At 49.9% G+C, this 22,826-nt stretch overlaps 11 protein-coding genes across 12 annotated transcripts; 8 read left to right on the top strand and 3 right to left on the bottom strand.

The window, feature by feature from the left end:
* Positions 1 to 297: 297 nt before the first annotated feature.
* On the top strand, positions 298 to 1,140 carry FOIG_04076 (uncharacterized protein; the record flags this gene model as incomplete). Its single annotated transcript, XM_031202150.1, has 2 exons — positions 298 to 698; positions 780 to 1,140. 2 exons carry the CDS (start codon positions 298 to 300, stop codon positions 1,138 to 1,140), a joined length of 762 nt encoding a protein of 253 aa, XP_031067597.1.
* Positions 1,141 to 1,325: 185 nt separating this feature from the next.
* Positions 1,326 to 5,921, bottom strand: FOIG_04075 (transketolase). 2 transcript variants are annotated; one of them, XM_031202148.1, is made up of 5 exons: positions 5,784 to 5,921; positions 4,248 to 5,740; positions 3,667 to 4,149; positions 2,497 to 3,610; positions 1,326 to 2,446 (listed from the first exon to the last, which is right to left on the bottom strand). In XM_031202148.1, exons 3-5 carry the CDS (start codon positions 3,831 to 3,833, stop codon positions 1,544 to 1,546), a joined length of 2,184 nt encoding a protein of 727 aa, XP_031067595.1. In that variant the 5' UTR covers positions 3,834 to 4,149; positions 4,248 to 5,740; positions 5,784 to 5,921; the 3' UTR covers positions 1,326 to 1,543. The 2 variants fall into 2 exon arrangements, with proteins under 2 accessions (XP_031067595.1, XP_031067596.1); XM_031202149.1 differs by having other exon boundaries at positions 1,398 to 2,446; positions 4,248 to 5,863.
* Positions 4,299 to 5,992, top strand: FOIG_04074 (uncharacterized protein). The gene is made up of 2 exons (XM_031202147.1): positions 4,299 to 5,382; positions 5,434 to 5,992. Exons 1-2 carry the CDS (start codon positions 4,816 to 4,818, stop codon positions 5,746 to 5,748), a joined length of 882 nt encoding a protein of 293 aa, XP_031067594.1. The 5' UTR covers positions 4,299 to 4,815; the 3' UTR covers positions 5,749 to 5,992.
* A 15-nt stretch (positions 5,993 to 6,007) lies between these two features.
* Positions 6,008 to 7,671, top strand: FOIG_04073 (uncharacterized protein). Its single transcript, XM_031202146.1, has one exon. It carries the CDS (start codon positions 6,154 to 6,156, stop codon positions 7,477 to 7,479), a length of 1,326 nt encoding a protein of 441 aa, XP_031067593.1. The 5' UTR covers positions 6,008 to 6,153; the 3' UTR covers positions 7,480 to 7,671.
* Positions 6,095 to 9,792, bottom strand: FOIG_04072 (uncharacterized protein). The gene is made up of 6 exons (XM_031202145.1): positions 9,141 to 9,792; positions 8,633 to 9,093; positions 8,549 to 8,575; positions 8,234 to 8,486; positions 8,145 to 8,186; positions 6,095 to 8,091 (listed from the first exon to the last, which is right to left on the bottom strand). Exons 1-6 carry the CDS (start codon positions 9,535 to 9,537, stop codon positions 7,721 to 7,723), a joined length of 1,551 nt encoding a protein of 516 aa, XP_031067592.1. The 5' UTR covers positions 9,538 to 9,792; the 3' UTR covers positions 6,095 to 7,720.
* A 625-nt stretch (positions 9,793 to 10,417) lies between these two features.
* On the top strand, positions 10,418 to 12,695 carry FOIG_04071 (uncharacterized protein; the record flags this gene model as incomplete). The annotated part of the gene is made up of 7 exons (XM_031202144.1): positions 10,418 to 10,648; positions 10,699 to 10,797; positions 10,850 to 11,042; positions 11,091 to 11,294; positions 11,346 to 11,941; positions 11,991 to 12,125; positions 12,187 to 12,695. The coding sequence occupies exons 1-7, from the start codon at positions 10,639 to 10,641 to the stop codon at positions 12,693 to 12,695; spliced, it is 1,746 nt and encodes a 581-aa protein (XP_031067591.1). The 5' UTR covers positions 10,418 to 10,638.
* A 389-nt stretch (positions 12,696 to 13,084) lies between these two features.
* On the top strand, positions 13,085 to 15,389 carry FOIG_04070 (uncharacterized protein). The gene is made up of 2 exons (XM_031202143.1): positions 13,085 to 13,594; positions 13,647 to 15,389. The coding sequence occupies exons 1-2, from the start codon at positions 13,228 to 13,230 to the stop codon at positions 15,248 to 15,250; spliced, it is 1,971 nt and encodes a 656-aa protein (XP_031067590.1). The 5' UTR covers positions 13,085 to 13,227; the 3' UTR covers positions 15,251 to 15,389.
* Positions 15,390 to 15,666: 277 nt separating this feature from the next.
* On the top strand, positions 15,667 to 16,644 carry FOIG_04069 (uncharacterized protein; the record flags this gene model as incomplete). The annotated part of the gene is made up of 3 exons (XM_031202142.1): positions 15,667 to 15,965; positions 16,021 to 16,363; positions 16,423 to 16,644. The coding sequence occupies 3 exons, from the start codon at positions 15,667 to 15,669 to the stop codon at positions 16,642 to 16,644; spliced, it is 864 nt and encodes a 287-aa protein (XP_031067589.1).
* A 940-nt stretch (positions 16,645 to 17,584) lies between these two features.
* On the top strand, positions 17,585 to 18,367 carry FOIG_04068 (uncharacterized protein; the record flags this gene model as incomplete). The annotated part of the gene is made up of 3 exons (XM_031202141.1): positions 17,585 to 17,836; positions 17,894 to 18,047; positions 18,111 to 18,367. The coding sequence occupies 3 exons, from the start codon at positions 17,585 to 17,587 to the stop codon at positions 18,365 to 18,367; spliced, it is 663 nt and encodes a 220-aa protein (XP_031067588.1).
* A 521-nt stretch (positions 18,368 to 18,888) lies between these two features.
* Positions 18,889 to 20,101, top strand: FOIG_04067 (uncharacterized protein). The gene is made up of 2 exons (XM_031202140.1): positions 18,889 to 20,007; positions 20,060 to 20,101. The coding sequence occupies exon 1, from the start codon at positions 19,043 to 19,045 to the stop codon at positions 19,991 to 19,993; it is 951 nt and encodes a 316-aa protein (XP_031067587.1). The 5' UTR covers positions 18,889 to 19,042; the 3' UTR covers positions 19,994 to 20,007; positions 20,060 to 20,101.
* A 1,929-nt stretch (positions 20,102 to 22,030) lies between these two features.
* Positions 22,031 to 22,610, bottom strand: FOIG_04066 (uncharacterized protein; the record flags this gene model as incomplete). The annotated part of the gene is made up of 2 exons (XM_031202139.1): positions 22,031 to 22,551; positions 22,600 to 22,610. 2 exons carry the CDS (start codon positions 22,608 to 22,610, stop codon positions 22,164 to 22,166), a joined length of 399 nt encoding a protein of 132 aa, XP_031067586.1. The 3' UTR covers positions 22,031 to 22,163.
* Between the last annotated feature and the right edge of the window lie 216 nt (positions 22,611 to 22,826).

Here is a 22,826-nt window from a genome sequence, read left to right as displayed (position 1 = left end):
CCCACAGATTCACTGCCTCCCCATCTTCACCTAACTTTCACACGGACTGACAGTCTCGACGTGTTCACGGATTTCATCCAAGTGTAAATCTGATAATTCTTCTGCACGCCTCTATTGTTTCCCTTTCACCACAAACAAACTTTACCTTAGGCACCAACAAACTCATCACACACCTCCCTTCACCATCACCACACCCCCCTTCACACGTAGACAAAAGTGTCTTCCAAGGTATTCGGCAAACATCATCCGTTCTCGGATACAAGCAGTCACTTATCGCAAAAGAACTAGATAAACAAAATGGACAGTCCTTACGCATCCAGCACTGACCTGTCTTCGGACTCCGCGCCTGATAATGGCCCTCAGGCTAATGATTATTGGACTCGACGCCGAGCCCAGGAACGTTTAGGGGAGCCTGGTGCTTCTGAAAATGGGCCCAGCCTGGAACCTGAGGACCGAGAGGATGTCCCTCTTGATCATGACAACTCTGACCAGGAAGAGCGTGAGGAAGGGTACGACATGCTCGACGGGCCGCTCGTTCGAGGGGCGATGCACCGAGATCGTTCCATGAACGAGCTCGCCCCTGAGGAGCTATCTGATGAGGAACTCTCCCGGGAGGAACTTCAGTTTGATGACGATGGAGTGGTTGGGTACTTTAGCGCTGCCATGTTCAACGAGACTGAAGAGGAGCACCGCCTGAGGTAAGATTTTGTAATTGCTTTTGGCTCTTATTTCTCGGAGACGCCCTCTATTAAGAAACCACAAAGCTAACTCACGGGTAGCACCTCTAGCCTTGTCCAAAGCCCTTCTGGCACAGATATCCCGCAGGGAGTTCTTGCTGCAACTGCACAGATTGCGCAGAACAACCTCGCTAGGTCATACGACAACCTTACCGGCGGGCTTACGTATACTGCCCAGCGTGCCCACGATGCCATGGCGACCACCGCCCAAGCTGGGGGCCACCTAGCTGAAGGGGCCTGGCGTGCTGGCAATGGTGTAGCGATTTGGGCTCAGGAGCGGTGGCCGAACATGCCTCGTATTATCAACCGTAGAGCGTTAGGCTCTCTAGCTGAGCTTGTGATGGAGGGTGTTCAAACTTTGCCACCTTCGGACTCAATCATTCGCCCACAAGGACGGCGATGAATTAGGGAGACCAAGGTAGGCTATGGCTTCTCTGTCGCTGTGAGTCGCGGGTTGGGTGCAGATATTGGCTCTCGAAGCCGATGGGTGTGGGGATTACAGGAGAAAAGTCTTTTGCTGTCCTTTGTGTTTGCTTTAACAGATGATACCACTATATTACGAAAGAGAGAGCAATCAGCATGGATTTTGGACAATTGAGCATGGAATTTGCTGGCGACAAGATAACGAGGATCTGTTGTCAAAGAAAGGAACATAGAATAGGAAGCATTTGGGACCATGCATCAAGAACTGGCATATATAGAACAAAGTTGCTTTATTATGCAAAAAGACCACCATCGTATCGTCAACAAACTAAATTAACTCCAAGTCGCATGCCATAAACCTTTACCCATTTTGAACCAAATCATTAGTGCTCGTGTGACACGTTGTTGAGATCCCTGAATTCGCCGCGTAGGCTCTCGATTCCTTCCGCCTTGACCTCGTCGACAAGCTTGGCCACCTCAGGGGCAATGACGTTCTCATCAAAGCCGAAGTATTTGTAGGCGTCCTTACCAGGTAGTGATTTGCCGAAAGTGGTCATTGAGTAACCAGCATCGGCGTATCGCTCCCAGCCGTTGACGGCGTAGGCCTCAATCACAACTCGAGGGGCGTTGGAGCGGTATTGAAGGACTTGGCGTTTGTACTCGAGGGGTTGGGAGTTGAAGAGACGCTGGCAAGGGAACGAGACCACGCGGGCCTTGATGCTGAACTTCTCCTTGAGGACTTGGCGGGTCCTGACGGCGAAGACCATTTCGGCACCGATGCCGATGAGAGTAACGTCGGCATCCTCCTCCTCGATGAAGACATAAGCACCCTTCTGAACACCTTCACGGCTGGAGTACTCAGGGTACTGCTCGAGGTTCTGACGGGAGAGGGAGATGATAGATGGGGTGTCCTTGGCCTCGAGGGCGGTAATGAAGGCACCGGCCGTCTCTTCGGTATCGCAAGGTCGGATGTAAAGGAGGTTGGGCATGGAGCGGTACAGAGCAGGGAGAGCAATTGGTTGGTGGGTTGGGCCGTCTTCGCCAGTACCGATCGAGTCGTGAGTGGCAATGTGGATGGCTTGGAGGTTCTGGAGAGCGCCCATGCGGACACCGGGAGCGGCGTAGATATAGAACATGAAGAAGCTTGAGGTGACAGGGAGGATCGTACCCTTACCATAAGCGGCAAGACCGTTGGAGATGGAAGCCATCGCATGTTCGCGGATACCCCAATGAATGTACCGACCAGAGTAGTTGCCATTGATGCCGCAGGTGGTCTTGAGGTCGGGCTGTTACTGTGTTAGTGACAGGCTACTGGTTGTGTCAAAGGGGAACTTACATGCTGGAAGTCAACCTTGCCCTTCCAGATCATGTTGACAGAGGGTGACAGATCAGCTGTACCGACCATGAAGTTCTTGAGTTTCGCAGCCAGAGGGTTACAGATGATACCGGCAGACTTTCGGGAAGGTGTAGGAGCAGTAGGGAATGACTCCTTGGCAGGAATGATGCTTCGCCAGTCATCAGTAAAGCGGCCCTCGACACGCTTCATGAACTCCTCATGAAGATCAGGGTATTCCTTGCTGTAGGCATCAACACGACTCTTCCAATCCTCGACGAGGCGGTCACCACGAGTCTTGCGGTCGCGGAAGAAGCTGTAAACCTCATCAGAGACGACGTAATGCTTCTCAGGGTCCATGCCGAAACGCTCCTTGACGGCCTTGACACCATCGGGGCTGAAAGCGGCACCGTGGGCTTTCGCATCACCTGCAACCTTGCTACCGACTCCAATGATAGTGTGAATGTTGATGAAAGTGGGCTTGTCGATGCTGGCCTTGGCTTTGAGGAGGGCCTTGACGATACCCTCGACATCGAAACAGCCGTCCTCGACCTCGATAACCTCCCAACCACAGGCGCGCATCTTGGCGTTGACGTCCTCGGTGTTGCAGAGGTCGACACTACCGTCGCAGGTAATCTGGTTGTTGTCATACATGACAACGAGGTTGTTGAGCTTCCAATGGCCAGCCAGTTGAATAGCCTCAAGGGCGACACCCTCCTGTAGACAAGCATCGCCGATCATGCAGTACGTCATATTGTTGACGAGCTCGTAGTTGGGCTTGTTGTAAGTTGCCGCAAGGTTCTTGGTCGCCATGGCGAGGCCGACAGCATTGGCAATACCTTGGCCAAGAGGACCGGTCGTCACTTCGATACCCTCATGCTCAATCTCAGGGTGACCGGGCGCCAATGAGTCGTAGTTGGATGAGTGGTAGGACTTGAGGTGCTCGAAGGTCATGGCCTTGTAACCCGTGAGATGAAGGAACGTGTACTGGAAGAGGCATGTGTGGCCGTTGGAGAGGACGAAGCGATCGCGGTTGAAGTAGTCAGGGTCGTTGGGAGAGTACTGCATCACATATTTCCAGAGAGCGAGGCCAATGGCCGCCATACCCATTGCACCTCTATAAGCCAGTCAGTAAATGCCATTCTCTTGTCTTTCGATGCTGGTGAAGCTTACCCAGGGTGGCCACCCTTGAACTGCTCGCAAAGATCAGCGATCAAGCAGCGAAACTGTCGCAGGGCAAGATCAATTGTCTCTGCATCATCGTTCTTGATCAACTTGATGACGTTGGAAAGAGCTACAGGTTCTTCCTGTGTCTCTGGGGTGATTGCGCTGGGTGCCATCTCGGACTGGATCTGTGACTCTGTGATGCTCTTACAAGACGAGTAGGTGATGAGTGCAGCTGAGAAACATCGACAGTGCCTCTTGAGTTATAGATATTTCGAAAAAGCATCTTTTGCGCGTGATCTTTCTCATAACGACGATGATGTTCGTTGTGCCCATGGCGGACCGGGTTACCCCAACAGGGCAGGGGAAAGCGCCGTGGGGATATGTGCGTTTGCCATTTAACGTGGGGTTCTTGATGAGTTTGACATTATTGGGTTGAGCGAGGATTGAGTTCTGGATCAGGAAGTTGGAGGCACCAGATCACGGCTTTGCCTGTTGAGGTTAGAGTCGAGATTGCGCTTAGAACTGCCATGGACTTGATGCTTGGGGTATTAACACACCAGGATCGTGTGGAGAAGGGTTGCAATTACCTGGGTGACGGAAATACTGCTGAGCTTAGTGCATTGGCTGTAATAAATGTTGTACAACTCTGGGTATCTGCATTCGCGACAGAGACTGCTAGGTGAAAGAAATAACGGGACTTGCTTGTAGAACCGAAAGCCAGCAAAAACAAAAGGGCAGTTCAGGGGCTAAGACGTGGTGGAGACACCCTGGTATTTGTGTCCTGATAAACACCCGACCAGACCTTTTTGTCCCCCCTCTTTCAGCCTGGAAATACTGTATCTTAGCGAAAACCACGACTGTCGTATTGATATGTGACAACCTCCGGCTACAATTACCTCGTCGAATCAACCAGGAATAAGTCTTCAAAACCCAATTCGAGACACATCATTCTTCGCATCGACCTTCCATTTGGATGCCACGACGGTAATGCTTGACTCAACATGTCTTCGGCGCCTCCAGAAATGGATATCCGTCCATGGTATATCCTGACGAGCTTGCGTCTCCAAAACTCTTCTATCCCGGCAGCTTCGATCCTTTTCTTCAATTACCATTCTTTTACGACCTCGTTGATACCCATACAACTTCACCATCACAATGGCTCCCGCTATCGTTTCCGACATTGAGCTCCCGGCCCATGTGCCCGAGACCAGAGAAACACCCGCCTCAAAAGCGTCAACGTTCAAGCTCTTCTCTCTCGAGAACAAGACTGTCGCTATCACAGGCGGAGCTCGCGGTCTGGGTATCACACTTGCCATTGCTGTCGTCGAAGCCGGCGGTAGCGTAGCTTGCCTCGATATTCTCGAGGAGCCATCACCAGCTGAGTGGGCACAGCTCAACAAGATCGCCACAGCCAACAAGGCTTCTGTCTCATACCGAAAATGCGACGTCACAGAAGAGCAGTCCGTCGAGACAGCGATGAAGGAGATCGCTGCTGAGGCTGACCAGTCTGGAGCGCCTTTCTGGGGAACAATTGCTTGTGCCGGCATCCAGCAACAAATTGCTGCGCTGGACTACCCAGCTGCCGACTTTGACCGCATCCTACGAGTCAATGTAACCGGTGTTTTCAACACTTGCAAGTATGCTGCACGCGTTCTGCGAGAGAAGAACAGCCCTGGAAGCATCGTCATTATTGGAAGCATGTCAGGCAATATTGCTAACCGAGTAAGTCCTCAAAACATCACCAAGCATACCCAAAAAGCTAACAAGAAACAGGGCCTCTCTTGCACAGCTTACAACTCCAGCAAGGCTGCTGTTCAGCAAATGTGTCGATCGGTCGCTCAAGAATGGGGTCAGTACGGTATTAGAGTCAACACGTTGTCTCCCGGATACATTAGAACTGCCATGACGGATCAATTGCTTCACGAGAACCCCGAGGTTGAGAAAACATGGATGGCGGGTGCGTTGCTGGGTCGCCTTGGTGCCCCTGAAGACTTCAAGGCCCCAGCTGTATTCCTGCTGTCTGAGGGTGCTTCCTTCGTTCATGGAACGGATTTGAGGGTCGATGGAGGACATTGCGCATCTGCATGATTGATTAGAGCGTTCGTTAATATGAGAAACTTTACGATTTGATTGCGGGATGCCCCAGAAACGTCAAACTGTCCGAGGGATCTACTGATTGACCGCCCATTCCACTACATTCAGAACGGAGACCGTTGCTAACGAGCGCCCGAAAGCCATCTTTGTACCCAATTAAGGCCACATGAAAAGAGATAAAGTTATTTACCTCGTTGAGCTATTCAAACGCCAGCTGACCTTAGTGTATGGCGTCCACTGCCACCACCAAAATCATGGCGCTAATTCAGCCTCTGGTGCTAGTCGCGGAAGCCTTGCGAGGTTGTTTCAGTAATTTGGCTGCCTCAGCTGAACCCATATAAAACGAGACAACTACCCATATCTTTGTGCCATTCAATCAATAACATCACATCAATCGCAATGGCCTCTATAGCCCTCTCAGAAAATGCACACAAGGCGCTGGAGCCTTTGCACCTCCAAGATCGTATCATCGGTACCATTTTCGGCTCAGCGCTTGGAGACGCAATTGGCTTATACACAGAGTTTCTGTCTGCCGACATCTCGGCAAAAGCATATCCCGACCGCAAATTTACGTTGCTCCCTGCTGAAAAAGCGACACCTTTCCGACGCGACCATCACAGGAATTTCCATCGTACTGGAGAATGGACTGATGACACCGACCATGCTGTTCTGATACTGCTTTCATTCCTCCACAGCGATGGCAAGAAGCTTGATCCACAAGACTTTGCTTCAAGACTGTCAGTTTGGGTGCGTATGGGACTGAGAGCGCTGGATACCCTGCCTCTTGGTCTTGGACGCACAGTCGGTGGAATTGTGCGCAGCAAATCTTACTTAAACGATCCTGAGGCCACAGCACGAAATTTCTGGGTGACGGGGAAGTACAATGCTGCGCCCAACGGAAGTCTGATGAGAACACATCCGCTGGGGCTCATGTGTCTTGCCAAGTCCGTTGAGGAGACCTTTCAGGTCGCGGCCGACTTCTCTGTCGTTACACACGTTGATCCCAGATGTGTGGTCTCTTGCGCCATTGGCACGGCTCTTGTTCGTGGCCTTGTCCTCGGCGAAGTTTACGAAGAGCCACATGTCGATGAGTTGATCGAAACTGGCCTCACGTGGTACAACGAGCGTCGCGAGAAAGAATTGCAGGATCCAGACAAGAAAGACGAGCCCCGCCTGGACGTTGAAGAGTTCAAAAAGCATGCGACAGCTCAATCTCTCGCGGACCTCAAGTTGGATGAGAGCTACAAGATCGGATACGTTTACAAGACATTTGGCTCTGGTATCCTGCTTCTTCGACTAGCACTGCGCCAACTCAAGTCTTCTGGACAACTATGCTCCCAGCTTGCCATCTTTGAGAAGCTCATCACCGATCTGACGATGGAAGGCGGCGATGCAGACACAAACGCTTGCTTTGCCGGCGCTCTTCTAGGAGCATTGCTTGGATACAAGTCCTTGCCTCCACATTGGCGCGATGGTCTCCGTCATGGGACATGGCTTATGGAGAAGTCTGAAGGACTGTGCGACGTGCTAGGCGTGACGAAGGGTTCATACTTCGGGTCGCGGGACAAGGATACTGCGGAGGATGGTGGGCGTGGGTTCTTGACGGATGCACAGATGGAAGAGAAGTGTATGAGGATGCAGGCTTGGATGGCACAGGAGGAAACTGAATGGAAGAAGAAGCAAGAAATCGAGAAGAAGAAACCCAATTGGTTTCCTTGGAAATAGTGGTTGGAATGATACCTTGTAGCCTTTTCATGGCATATGTTTGACCGCTTTTAATCACCGGGATTATGTTACAGTTCCTGCTCTGTTAAACCGATGTAAACAATGACTTTGGTATTTGCCAAGCCGATAGCATATATAATACAGTACTAAATGATCATAAATTGAACGTCATATTGACCATGATTCAACATAGCAGAGGTATAACAGGCCCCTTTTCGTTCAACCCAGGTCCTCCAACATTTTACTCCCTCATATGGACCTCAGCCTCAAACTTCTCATTACTCTCAGACTCCCCAGTTTCACCACTGGCGCTCTTCTCAGAAGCCTCTCCAGGAACACCCATGCTGTGATCCCAATGAAGCAAGACCTTTGGACCAGTGAAGAGCTTGTCGATCTGCTCAAGAGACAATAGTCGGGTCTCGGGATAGAAGAAGTAGATGAGGGGAACGAAGAAGGCGTTGAAGATGCAGAAGTAGATGTACGTCTTCCAGCCAATACTTGAGATGGACACGGGAGTGATCTCGACGACGAGGAAGGTGAAAATCCAGTTGGAGGCTGTTGCGAGGGCGGCGGCGCGGGTTCGAATGGCCAGGGGAGCGTATTCGGCGGGCACTTGACTCTGTTAGCTGGGCTGGTTCTGGAGGCATTGAAGTGGGTTGACTTACAGAGCCAGGGGATGGCGAGCAATCCGACAGCAAAGAAGAAGTCTATCGTTTAGTTAGCTAAGTTCGTTATCTCTCAGGGGCTGACTTACTGAACAAGAAGAGCATGACTATGGCGACAATACCAGGTCCAGGCTGCCCAGTAGACACAGTTCCGGCCAAGACCGCCATGCAGACTGCTTGACCAGCGGCGGCAAACATCATCAACTTGCGGCGACCGAGACGATCGATGATCCAGATGGGGATAAGCGAAGAGAAGAAGTAGGCGACACCATTGAAGCCAGCAAGTAGGAGACTCAGGTTATGAGAAATGCCGACTGACTCTTGGAAGATGACGGGGGCGTACTGTAACTTGGTGTCAGTCGCTTGAGGTTTGATGGATTGACACTTCTATTCAATGGACTTACGTATGTGATGAGGTTGATACCGGAAAGCTGTTAGAAGAGCGTGTTAACCAAACCTGATCGAGAAGACGATGCGAAGATTCTTACCTGTTGCATGAACTGTCCGCCGATACCAAGCATTGTTCGATACAAGAACTTCTGCTCTCCATTCTTCCACATAGCCTTGAAACTGCTCGTCTGCGCCGCCTCGCGCTCCTCATTAATAGCATGCTGAATCTCAGCAATGGCACGGCTGACAGTCTCATCCTCCTTGGAGATAGACTTGGCATCTCGGCGCACAGCCCAAAGAACCTCGCGTGCCTCGTCGTGAAGGTCATGGTTGATGAGCCAGCGAGGGGACTCGGGAAGAAGAACGATTCCGATGAAGGTCAAGATGGCAAAAAATATCTGGAAGGCAAGGGGGAAGCGGAACTGGGCATCATTGCTGACGTAGGACATGCCGTAGTCAACCCAGTATGAAAGCATGACGCCGAAGATGTTGATTGCGAGTTCAATGGCAAGGCCCTTACCACGGTTGCTGGCTTTCATGAGTTCAGAGTGCCAGACAGCTAAAGACTGTTAGTTGAGATCTCTGATAGAGTCAGGGGCAACTTACGAATGGTACTGGTGTTCATGCCGTTTCCGAGACCAGCTACAATACGGCCAACGATCATCTGAGGGATTCCGAAAGCTGATGCTTGAAGAGCGGCTCCGATGCTGAGAACAACACAGCCCATCATGATACACTTGCGACGACCAAAGTACTCGCCAAAGATGAGACAGAAGATGGCGCCGAAGAAGCAACCGATCTCGTAAATGGCGACCACGGTTCCTTGAAGAGAAGAACTGCCGTTGCCTCCATCTGTAGTGTCGATCTCGGGAAAAGTGTTGGTGAATGCAGTACCTGTCAACAGGCCAGACATAACACCCTGATCATAACCGAAGAGGAGGAAGCCAGAACCAGCTGTAGCCGTGATGGCCCAGTCCAAGGGTCTTCCAACAAGGATCGTCATGATGAAGAATTTGATGAGAAGTGAAGAAAACAGAAGAAGCTATTCAACAACCAATGTTGATGCTGTCAGTAACAGTAAAAGATGGGGCGATTCCATATCAATATATACTGCCTCTGAAGTGACAATTCGGCGACGAGAAAATTAGATCAATTGTTGACTCGCGCAAAACAAGGTTCGTTCCAAGGCCGTGACATGGCGCCAGTTCCCCGTGGGGAGTCCACTGTACCGTAACATTGGATCATCTGGGGTTTTTGCGGGTTAGACGAACGGTTTCGGTTTTGAGAGACGTGAGGCATTTGCAAGCGCTGGAGTGAATATGGGGCATTTAGGCAACCGAATTCAGGGATGAGGTTCCTGGGTTGCCCCGTTTCTGCGAAAGAGTGAGTTTTAGCCGATGGAATGATACGATAACTATGAATTGAGGGTGTCATTGAAGATGGATGGTTTAGCGAAAACACCTGTGCATTGGAAGACTTGTGGTATTCTCAGGCAGGATAGTTGCAGTATGCCTAAGCGTAGGTGCCCTCCTGATGCAGCCACAAACAATAAGGTAGTCAATTATTTGTGCAACGAACTAAGAGAAAGGCTTTGATGCCAGAGAAGACAAACACACCAACTCTCGAAATTACTCAACTGATCAAAGAAAAAGCGTGGTTTTGATGTTGGAGCAATTGGATGCTTGTCAAGGTCCGCTTAGACCTACCAAGATCGGCTGCAAGTTGGAGTTCCCCTCCCCATCTCCACTCCTTACTGCAACACCCCAGGATGGGTAATGGACTTTTCGTTAGAGACGACACTAATTCGCATACAGATGCCCTACACCTTACGCATTGTATACTCTCCAAGGGTGCGTATACTTCCCTTATCCGATTCGTTGTGAGATATATTCAAATGGCTGTTTGATGTTTTGCTGACACTATCTCGAAAAGAATAATGATCATGATCGGATTAGGAATCTGGGAACGCTCTGCAGGAACCATAAGATAAAGATGCCATGAGGTATCAAAGACGAAGGATTGGCAAACTCCCTTTTGTTTGGACAAGTGTTGGCGCTTTGTGCGACATCGACACCATAGCACACGACAAACACTCCTCAAAATCATGACACTAGGTATGCGCTTGTGGAAGCAAGACGAGCCAGTTGTTGACCAAAAACCTCAGGAAAGAGCTTCATCAATGGCGTCGCCAACTCAGTCGAGCGAAGCCTCAGGAGTTGCATTCTCCACGACCCATCGTTGAGTCTCGTCGCATCAGAGAAAGGTGATATGATGACCTGCAACAGCAAGCAAGACTAGACTGACAGCCGCTTTAGTTCTTTATCGACGAATGGACCAAAGCAATGACAAAGTCATCCTCATTTCCGGCGGAGGCTCCGGCCACGAACCCGCGCACGCAGGATACATCGGCGAGGGAGCATTGGACGTCGTGGTCGCTGGCGAGATCTTTGCCTCCCCTTCCGCTTCACAGATCCTCACAGGCCTACAGACTATCAAGTCGTCAAAAGGGTACGCCTATGCCCCATAGGGGTCGAGTGTCTGGCTAACCAGTGGTAGATCGTTGATGATCGTCAAGAACTACACAGGCGACAAGCTCAACTTCGGCCTCGCAGCAGAAAAGGCAAAGGCAGACGGACAGAAGGTTGAGATGATTATTGTTGGAGATGATGTGTCAGTCGAGGGAAACACGCTTGTTGGTCAGCGTGGTCTTGCAGGAACAGTCTTCTGCCATAAGATCGCTGGCGCAAAGGCAGCCCAGGGGTATGCATATCCATCATACTGACCAAGCCAAAGCTTACCTCCTTTACACAGAGCCTCCCTCGAGCAAGTCGCCTCCACTACAAGAAAAGCCGCATCGCAAATGGCCACCGTCGCAGCGAGTCTCGATCGATGTAGTGTTCCCGGACGGGCGATTCAAGAAGCCCTTCCCCATGACCAACTCGAATTCGGAATGGGAATACACAACGAGCCGGGTGTCAAGCGCGAAGAAATCTCGAGCCTTGAGGTTACAGTTGAGAAGGCATTGAGTATGATGTTCACTCCCAAGGCCAATATGTGGCAACCAGAAAGGGGGCAGTGTGTAGCTTTGATGGTCAACAACTTGGGCGGCTTAAGTGTCTTGGAGATTAGTGTTGTTGCAGACGAGGTGGTAAAGCAACTGGTCGAACGTGGCATACGTATCGAAAGGAGTCTTGTTGGCACTTTTGTTACGTCGCTCGATGGCCCTGGCTTTTCTGTTACACTGCTGTCACTTGACGATGAGTTGACAGAACTGCTTGATGCTCCCACTACCGCACCTGCTTGGCCACGTTCGATTCACGGCTGGGCAACAGATATGGAGTCTGTATCAAAGCGTGAGACGACAATTCCTGTAGCGAAGGGCAATGGTAAGGAGACGGGAGTCAAGGGTATGTTGAAGATGAAGCGATCTGCCAACATCAAACTGATCATTCGTAGTGCCGACATCACTTGTCAAGGTTCTCATTGAATCAGTGGCACGAACAACAACGAGGGATGAGCCGAAAATCACAGAATACGACACCCTGGCTGGCGATGGAGACTGTGGAGAGACGCTTCTGAATGGAGTAACTGGTATGTTCCCACCGAGCCTCATTAATTGAGATACAGCAATGTTGATACCGTCTACGTGCAGGTCTTGTTAAGGAGTTCGAAAACGACGACGCAGTTTCCCTTGACATTGGCCAAGTCTTCCGACGAACAGCGGCAACCGCAGAAAGGAGCATGGGTGGCACGTCGGGCGCCATCTACGCCATTTTCCTCAACGCTGTAGCAAACCGACTTTTACAAGTGACTGCCGAGTCTCCATCGCTAACGGTCTCCGAGTTCATACAACAAGCTCTGCAGGGCGGCTTAAGCGAGCTTTGCAGATACACACCCGCGCGTATCGGCCATCGCACACTAATGGATGCACTTATACCATTTGTCAAGAACTACTACCTGGATGGCTCACTAAGGGCTGCTCTGGCAGAGGCGCGGAATGGTGCTGAGAGCACACGGCTGATGGTAGCGGCCCTGGGACGGGCGAGCTATGTTGGACAGGAGAGGTTCGATGAAGAGGGCGGTATTCCTGACCCTGGAGCTCTAGGTGTTGTGAGCATTCTCGAAGGTCTTCGCGATGGATTGGATACTCGAGCCAATTGAGGTGATTGGCGCAGTCGGCAATCGGATGGAACTGTTTCTTCGCTTCAAGTTCCTGGAGAATATCTTTATCCTGATGATGATGATGATGGTCTAGCCGAGTATAGTCAAGGCAGACCAGGATGAAGAGCACTGTCCACCCACTAAAGAACGCCACACTGCCTTTCCAGAGCACACAGGGCAATTGTAAGCGGAGGTGAACTAATCCCAGTTCAGGAATGTTTCGAGTTGAAGACTTGTTTGTCGGGGAACCAGCAAAGACTCGCTTTTTTATTCATTTCAGCATCAATTACTTGCAAATTAATAGATCATGTCAGTGTTTTAGTTCCCTCTAACCGTTTTATGGAACAATTGCCGATCACGAGTCTTTTTTGGTATGGCAGGTCGGACCCCAGATTCTGGCGTCTACAATTGCCCTGCCCCTCCAACTTTTGGACATCTTCACTCTCGCCTTCACTTTCATCTCCACTCGTTCTCCCAATAAGTCATATCACCAATTCTCACCCGGAATCACAATCCCGGCTACAGTTGACTTATGGACCGTCCCTCCGCATCCCGGGCCCGAGTCCGGTCCGAACCCATCAAGCATAAGCGGACCCGCTCCGGGTGTCTCAATTGCAGACGGAAGAAGCGTAAATGTGATGAGAGTCGGCCGGCCTGCGGAACGTGTCGTCGTCGCAATGAGTCTTGCGAATGGGGTCTCAAGATTGCGTTTCGAGCCGAGCATGCTCAATGCTTGAATGCGCGGCATCCTTCGATGAGGAAGATGGCGAGGAGGAGGCAGCCGAGGGAGTTTGAGATTCTGGATGTGACAGATGAAGTCATTCGTGATTACAATGGTGCTGAGACGGAGGAGGAGGATAACGAGACTAGTGATGATCATGCGCGCCCAAGCACTTCTGGTATGAACTTGATCTGCATCATGGGTCGTTTGTAGATCTAACTTTCTTCTAGGTCGCTCAAATCTCATCGTCGGCGGAAGACCTCGCGCCGCAAATAATACATCAAGTGGCTATGTCTCTATACAGCGAGCACCGGTAGTCGATATCTCATCACCGACATCGCAGCGCCAGACCGAAAACGCCGTAGCCGACCTACTTTATTTCAGCCAAAACGGGCAATCTCATTCCTCAGTCGACATTGATCCTGCTCTGCAAGTTTCCATGGAGGCGATTCCAATTGACATGATAGCAGACTATCCGTACATCGACCAGATGCAAGCATTTACCCCTGAGGGCATCTCCGAGGACGGTATCTTCTTGCCAGGCTCTGCGTACCACGAGTTACACTCGACACTCCGTAATCATCTCATCCAAGAGACGCGGTCAATTGCTCCAACAAGATCAACAACGCCGCATATAGAGGTTGAAAGCTCAGGGGGCGTCTCCTTGGAAGAAACCGGGGTCACGATCCCAATACAAGAGTTTCAGCCCTCACAGACACTACTGCTCTCTCAGCAAGAGGAATGCTCGCTATGGAAGAACTACTTTGACGAAATTGCCCCCTGGCTCGACAAATTCGACCGAGACCGCCATTTCCAGCAGATTATCCCTACAATGAGTAAAGACAACGACCATTTACGATACTCGATGCTGGCACTCTCAGCACGACAACTCGAACTTAAGCATACACTACCGACGAATCGTAGCCTCGCCCTCTATCAAGAAGCCATTCATATGCTCCTCCCACATTTGCCGACCCGCGGAACAGCTGTTATCGCCACATGTGTTATCCTTTGCGTGCTGGAGATGCTGAGCTGTTCACCAAAGGCATGGCAACGCCATCTTGATGGCTGTGCGAGTCTCATGGAAGCTGTTGGCATCAATGGATTTGTAGGAGGGACAGAGCAAGCCTTGTTCTGGTGCTTTGCGCGTATGGATATCTGCGGTGGACTCATATCGTCTGTCAAGACTCTCATTCCTATCTGCCATTGGGCCTCCAAGACGTTATCGATCGAAAACGATGTCGAGCTCTTCAAGAATGCTCCAACGTTTGAGGACTGGGCTAATTATGCTGTGTATCTCACCGCTCAAGTCCTGGATCTGTTAGCTGCCTCCCCTACTGATCCAACTCGCGATGAAGCCAAGTTCCGGACTCGATGGCTCAAGTTGTGGAAGTATATCTCTGAATGGTACCAAGAGCGTCCAGCTCCATTGCATTCCATCATGACTATCCCTTCGAGCGAGTCCTCCCCGTTTCCGACGATTTTGTATTCGAACCCTGCTGCCATGTCAGGGAATCAAATGCATCACGCAGCATCGATTCTTATGCTACAGAACCAGCCATCGACAGTACGACTAGGCCATGCTTCGAAACCAAGAAGTATCCTTTGGCATGCAAGACAGGTATGTGGCATAAGTATGTCGAATGAGCATCACGGTGCCTGGACGAATAGTGTGCAACCGCTGTGGATTGCTGGTAGATGCATGAGCCATCCAAGTGAGCATAAAGCGATCTTGGAAATGTTGGACCGGATCGAAAGGGAGAGTGGATGGAGTACAAAATGGAGAGTCGACGATCTGAAAGAATTCTACAAGTGCTCCTTGTCAACTGTATGAAAGAGATGATTTATGAAATTCGGAGTTACCAATGGGTCAAAGACAGACCAGAAGGTGTGCAGTTGATATTCTTGGCGATATTTAGCGTTTGTGGTTGCAGTGGGACTTGGCTTTGGTTTCATGGAGACTTTTAAGAAAATTCCAAGTGAGCTTTTTGTACCCAGGAATTCAAGTTCCCTTTAGATGAAATTTGGAAACGCGTTTGATATTTGCGTTGCTGAGCGGAGGCCTTATGCTGGGGCTCACGTGCCAAGGGAAAACAGGTGAGACGGTCATAGGTCAAAAATAATCCCACACTTCTCGAGCACACGTCAGGATTCCCCCTCACTAGTCAACCCAAACGGAATCTCAACAAGCATAAGTCTTCCGCATCACATTCATTTCTCTTCATTTCTCTTCATTGTATTCCCATCGTTATGTCGTTGTCCAAGCCCGAGCGTGTTCATGATCTTATCGCCCAGAATCCTCGAGTTCGTGTCTGGGTTCATCCGCTCGAGTGGTCCGAGATTCACCTTAAACTTCTCAACGCCTCCTTCACTGAAATTGACACCAATGAGATCTCTGAGAACCACGAAGATGGGACAGCTCAGCCATCTGAGACTCAGAAGTCCGCGGTTTCTGACTATCGAATCGTCAGACAGTTCGCGCAAACCTCGATGAAGAGCAAAAACCTCAAGATTTTGATCTGTGACAACGGACCTCTTAAGCTCCTCCGGTAACAATCCAGATACTAGCATCTCCATGCTAAAGATCCTAACTTTGAGACCTAGACCTCGCGGATACTTCTGCTTCGGCGAGGAGAAGCCGCTTGATCTTCAGGGCGCGATCTTCAACCAACGCGAAGCTGTTCACAAGGACAGTTACGCTGGGGCATTCGCGTTCATCCAGGGGAACCTGATCAGGAACCTCCGTGAAGGACTTTTTCCTCTTCCCAACCGTCTTCGTCATGACCCTGCCGCCAAGTGGTTAAGAGAACTGCGAGTCAAGAAGATTGAGCCCCAGGATCAGTGGCGTGACCCCTACATCCTTTGTGTCCTTCTCGGGCTTGCTCAGTCTCAGGCAGAGGATAAAACCTCCCCCAAGTATCCTTTCGCCGAGGATCATATCTTCAAGGTAAACCTACCCCTGGTGCTTACATGACTCGTCTAGGATGTTTGTTGACACTAGTGTAGACTTGTGCTGCGTTGACTGATGACAAGAACGAGGACTTCATGTATTTTTATACCGCTGAGTTCTCGGTTGCTTTCGTCAGCAAGTTCGAGTATCCCCTTGATCTGAAGAAGCCAAAGGATGCCATGTCCTCCGAGCTGCCCATCGGCAGGAAGCGGATCCTCTACCGGCCCTACAAGACCTTCCGGGCTCGTCTCCTCGCGGAGATCTCCTCTGCCCTGTAAGCAGATGGAGCTACCTGTCGGTTCGGGTAGGCTCCGGGGCTGAGAACCGATTCACTATCAGCCGACTGGGATGAACAAGTCTATTTTGATTTTTTTGTCGGGACGACAACTTCAGTTGAACCAATTAGTGGCATCCTACTGACTATGGATGCACGATATGCATGGATACAGCACCATTTTTCTCATTGCTAAAGCCCATATGGAATTTGTTTAGGTAAGTGTTTATCCTTCGGGAGATCGTCTATAAAGGTGTAAGGCCATTAACAAGCTGACCACGATAGAACTCTAAAGTTCAAATAGGTTATTATCGGGGATCCCGATAGACGAAGGAAGCACCGAACTGCCTATTCGGTTGCGATTCAGGTTACATGCCGTACGCATTAGTATTTAAAGACCATGGCGGAACATGTATACCTAGTTACTTTCCACCAGTCTTTATACAGCTCGTCACTCCAATACGAAACTCTAAACACAATCTATCGTACTACAACGGTGCCGTGGGCGGCTAAGTTGCCTGATTGAAACAAAGTGGCCGGGGTCCCCCTTGCAAGGCTGGGATGGCTCCCCGTAGGATACCGAAACATCGGCCGAATTACTGTCTCTTCCTGAAGCACGCTCATCACGATCTAGATGAAACCAGGGTGTCTTTTGTTCATTGCTGGCGGTTTCATGGACGCGTTGCTCCGAAGTTCTCGACCATCTGTCGACTGGGAACCCCTGCTAGTTCCCGTGGGCTTCCCGGGTGGAGATTAGAGGACCTTGAGACTGAATCAGTTGAGGTCGGAAGTTGAGCAGGTCAGTATTCGATCTTTTGCGATGTTCTGAGTATAAAAAGAGCCAGTCTATTCGTCAAACTGAAGATGTTTTCACAGGTCACTCACCGATCATCTACTACTCCCTTATTCAGCCCCAAAGATTCTCCTCCGTTCTTCTCTGCACCATGAAGTTCACTTCTGTTCTCCTCGCCGGCCCAGCTCTCGTTGCTGGAAGATATCTCAGTGACGAGGTCACCTCTGGAACTTCGACTCACTACGGCGGCAATGTCTCTGGAGGCAACTGTGGCTTTGTTTCCTACACGATTCCTTCTGGCATCTATGGCACTGCTTTCTCTGGCCCCAACTGGGACAATGCTGGAGTCTGTGGTAGCTGTATCGAAGTCACGGGCCCAACCGGCAAGAAGATCAAGGCGATGGTGAGTACCCTTATGGTCTGATGGTTTGTGAGGCGAGCTGATGTATCTTGCTCTTAGATCGTCGACAAGTGCAACGAGTGCAACAAGGGTCACTTGGATCTCTTTGAAAATGCCTTTACTGCTGTTGGCGGTACGAACGGCCTCGTTCAGACCAGCTGGAGACTGATTTCGTGCGATATCACTACACCTTTGGTCCTACGCAACAAAGAAGGTGAGTTGGCAGCATGCTCTGCTCTAACCGCACCCCCAAGTTCAACAGCTAACGCTATCTTAGGCACAAGCGCCCACTGGTTCAGCATGCAAGTCCGCAACAGTAACCTCCCCGTCAAGAGCCTCGAAGTTAGCACCAACAGCGGAAAGACATGGACCGGAACGACTCGACGTGACTACAACTTCTTCGAGAACCCCAGCGGTTTCCTGGTCGATACTGTCGATGTCAGAATCACCAGCTCCACCGGCAGCACCATCATCGTCAAGAACGTCGGAGCCAAGCCTTCAACCGAATACCCAGCCAGCGGCAACTTTGCTTAAGATAACGGAGTTGTTTCCCTGTTTCCGGAAGAACAGTTGGCAATGGAGGGTTGGTGGAACGCTGCTACGAAGGTGATTTGATGGCGGAAAGATTGGGGGCCATTCTTGGGAGATTGTACATATTTAGATTCTTCGTATATATCAACCTTTTCATCGATGGCATCAAGAGCTTGATAATTTTAACTCAGTGAAGCCTTAGAGTGGAACTAAGTCCACGTTATGAAAAAGTGTTGATGTAGAGCATGTCCGCTTACATGAGCAGTCCGAGATTATTTCTCACAGTAACTGTAAAGCCAACTCTTAGATATCGATTTGAGGCGCTACTCTCAACATGATTGGTCGGCTTAATGTTGCTTGGCGTCGGATACGTGGAATCTGACGTCTGTTTTCCATCTACACAGACCATCCAAACACTTTCACCTCACACCATCTTATCTCAGAAATACCCGACAAAGACAAGCGATGTCAGCTCTAGGCGTCAGCAAAGTGGCCATTCCATCATGCTGCGGGCGTGTATTTTTAGCGCTTATAAGACATGTATAAATCAGCATTTCCTGATTGTTGAAAATGGTTTCTTTGCTAGACGTCTGATAATTCCTACAGCTAACTCTTCTGTGTCTCGATCCTCACCAGGCCCAGTAACGTTTCTCAAGTGGCTATACGCGTCTTTCCAAAATGTCCAGTCCAACGGCAAACGAGGAGACTACCCTCCTTGATACCTTCGACTCTCGCGAGAGCCACGAAATCTACAATATCAAACCCCATCCGATCACCGGCCGCCTCATAGATTCCTATCCAGTCACTCGTACAAAGCCCATGCGCGTCCTATGCCTCGGACAATCAAGAACAGGCACCATGGCCCTCTTCATGGCCCTCAAGCAACTAGGCTATACGCCATACCATATGTCCACCCCCCTCGGAAGCCCCAAGACAAACCTAGGTCTCTGGCGTGAAGCTCTTGATGCCAAGTTCTATGGGAAGGGCAAGCTCTGGGGTCGTGAAGAGTTTGACAAGATACTTGGGCCGTACGATGCCGTGGCTGATTTGCCGGCCATCTGCTTCGTTGAAGAGCTCGTGGCCGCGTATCCTGAAGTCAAAGTTATCGTCACTCAGCGCGATGTAGATAGCTGGCTTCGAAGTATGGACTCGACGGGAGGCCGAGTCCTCCGATGGCCCCTATGGAATACTCTCGCAAGATGGGATACCGCACTAGCTGGCCCGTTCTGGGAGTTTTCAAAGAAGGTCATGCCCGCCAACTTTCATACCATGACGGACTTCTCTGATAAGTCACCAGCTCGCCAAGCCTTCCACGATCACTACGATCTCGTCAAAAGGATGGTTCCGTCTGAAAGAATGCTCGAGTTCAAAGTTCAAGAGGGATGGGGTCCGCTTTGCAAGTTCTTAGACAAGGAGATCCCTGGGGAAGAGTTCCCGAAGCTGAATGATTCAAAGCAGTTTGTTTTGGCACATAGTTTGATGTGGTGGATTGCTTTTGCCAAGATGGTTGGAAAAGCTTCGTTCATGACTGCTGTCTCTGGAGTTATTGCTTCGGTATTTGCGATATGGAGGTTGAAATATGCTGTTAAGATCGCTGCTATGCTGAGGCCAATCGCCGACTTGTCTTGATTTACTGGGGCCTTGTAAGTAACGGGGATGCTTTCTTGTTTACCCTTGCTAACGATATATTCGCAGTTTGATATTCGAATAGTTGAATACGGCTTTTTGTTACCGAAATAGTATTGGTGACTTGAGTGCAATGCCCAGGGGTCGATCAGTGTCAAAAGGATCATCCACATCAGCCAGTGTCTGATACCAAATGAAATCCTTCTGTGTCTACAAGGATCCATTGAATAAACTTTTCTCGGAACTCCTGAAGAATCAACTTGCTCAGGACAATGTTTCCGCCCGGTGGTCAAGGGATGGTTCCCGAATAGGCTTCACCTGATCGACATTAAACGTTTTCAGGCGTAACTAAAAAGCCATCCGTGCTCGAGACTTCCAGTCTAGGCTGGCCTAAACATAAATGCTGAGCTATTGAATTTTAACGTAGTCCGGCTGATAGCCATACCTTTTCACATTAGTTCCAATCGTCCTTTCACCGACTTGGACCATCACAGCACAGTGTTTCGCCGTATCTCGTCTAGTTCCGCTCGGTTCATCTACCGAACGACCCAAATACCTGGGAATCAAGAGTCAAGACGGGCACTATCCCCAGTTCAACCATTTTCGAGACCGTTTCTTGCTATACGAGCCGAGAACCGGCTGTCACGGCCTTCAGGTCCAGGGTCCCTGAGTTACTAGTAATTATGCGTTATCATTCAGAGTAGCTTCAACCTTAACCAGTAAATTCCAGGCACTGCAGTCTTTACGACAATGGAGAGTGGCTTGAGCTTCCCGCGCTAATACTACGGAAACCGTCTAGTGTTGCACCAATTCCGACGACCTGAGAATAGTGGCTCCTTTGTTCGTTGGTCTCGAATGTCTCACATTCCTCATGACGCAGTGGGCTGGACTTGGACCTGAATCTTATAATTCAATCGCCACAATGTGAGCTCATATAAGTTTCGAAGCTTTCACTCGGATTCTTTGCCAAGACCCTATACTGTATCATACTTCACATCTCAAATCTTTCACCATGAAACTCATCACAAGCCTGATTCTCTTGGCCGCGGCCTTTGTGTCAGCGAAGCCTGCCGGAACAGTAGAGTGTGCAGCAATCTACCAGAGATGTATTGAAACAATAACGGTACGAAAAGCTTGCGTGGTGTTGGTCCAAAGCTAAATATCTTTATAGCCACAAGAGTGCAAGAAGACTGATCGAGATTGTCTTTGTAAAGCTTGGGATGATGTTATAACGTACGTACAAGTTTGAAATCTGTCCAACCTCACGAAAACTGATACTAACGACGGTCTCTGTAGATGTTTGGTCGACTGTCCAAATACTCCACGCTACTGGTTAGCGAAGGAAAATGCTAGGGGCTTTTGTACATAAGATTGATGAATATACAAGCGTGCATTTGTTGTTCAACCTCACTTTCTTATCCGTCTACATGACAAGATAAGCTACAACGAACAAGCCCATATCGCTGTGTTGGCGCAGCTTGCTCACAACGACTCAAGCATATCAGAATGGCGACATTTCAGCAGAACCATGGATGAGAGAAACTGCAAGCTACTTCTAATTTAAGGAGACAATGCCATTGACTGGATAATATGCAATGGTACCGGGACCTTGAATAATCAAAGGAAATCTGGGACGTTGTCTTTCACTTCTGGTTGTTACGAAGGATATTTCAGGTCTCAATCCTGAACGAATTTCTCCTTACTGGGGCGAAATACCGGATATGATGTGTTTATGAAAACTCACAACCGCTTACATGAAACTCATAAACCGCAATCACTTGCTGCTTTCAAATGAAGGCAAGAAGAACATCGTGTGAGCTCATCTCAACTGTATTAGGTTTACAGAACTGAGAAGCTGTCATGCCAAGTAAAGACCTTAATATCACTCTTCCTACCTTGAATGCAATCTATCAACACTAGGAATCTTTCGTCGTTCTGAGAATCAGTTCGAATTGTCTTTTGTGGTCACTGATCTTTCAGTACTCTCGTGTCACTCCGCCTTAGGGTAGTTCCACGGGATCAGGCCGACGAGGAGCGAGTGTTGCTTGTAACTCGGCTGTTTGACGGTCCGCTGGAACATCAGAGGGCTTCGATCCACCAACTCCTTGGGTCCATTATCCGTTTCTGTCTGACCCGGTGCTTCGGTCATCCCCTGCCCCGTCTCTGGCGTCGTCTACGGCTTCTGCGCACGACTCTTTCGAAGTAGATATAAAACCGCAACAGCAGTTCCGCAAACCACAGCCAGGCCCCCAACGATACCGCCGACTATTGCACCCGTGTTACTCCCCGATTCAGGTCGATTGTCATCAGAGACCTCGGCAGTGGCTTCTGTGGCGCTTCCCGACGAGGTGGTGCTTGTCTCTGTGACAGCTGTTGTGTCGCTGGAAGCTTTCGATGTCTCACTTGGCGATGTTGTTTGTGAAACGGCTTTTGTCAATGCCGGGACTTTTGGAGTGATGTAATAGGTATCTGTTGCAGCGGCGGCATCGCAGGCGACGTAGGTGTATTTGTGACCTTCGTCCATGATCAGGTATGCAAGACTGCAGTATTCGACCTTCTTGCTATCAATCCATTAGCTACTTCAGGAAAACTTCATGAATCTATAGTACCAGGATGTCATTCTTGGGGTTCTCTGTCTTCCCGCAGCCATCTAATCAATCATGCTGGTCACGACATCGCCCAGCAATACATTTCGAGTCGCCAGCACTCTTACACATGCCCCAAAGGCCATTTTGGGTACTGAAGCGACACACACTGCCAGACTCGGCTGTTGTCATAGCTGCTGGGTCGCCATTTTGTAACCGCATGTTATCATTTCAGAAGGTACAGCGCGTTG

This window comes from Fusarium odoratissimum (genome assembly GCF_000260195.1).
Source record: "Fusarium odoratissimum NRRL 54006 unplaced genomic scaffold supercont1.5, whole genome shotgun sequence".
NCBI lineage: Eukaryota > Fungi > Ascomycota > Sordariomycetes > Hypocreales > Nectriaceae > Fusarium > Fusarium odoratissimum.
The sequence above is the reverse complement of the archived record's forward strand: the minus strand, read 5'-3'. Positions and strand labels throughout refer to the sequence as shown.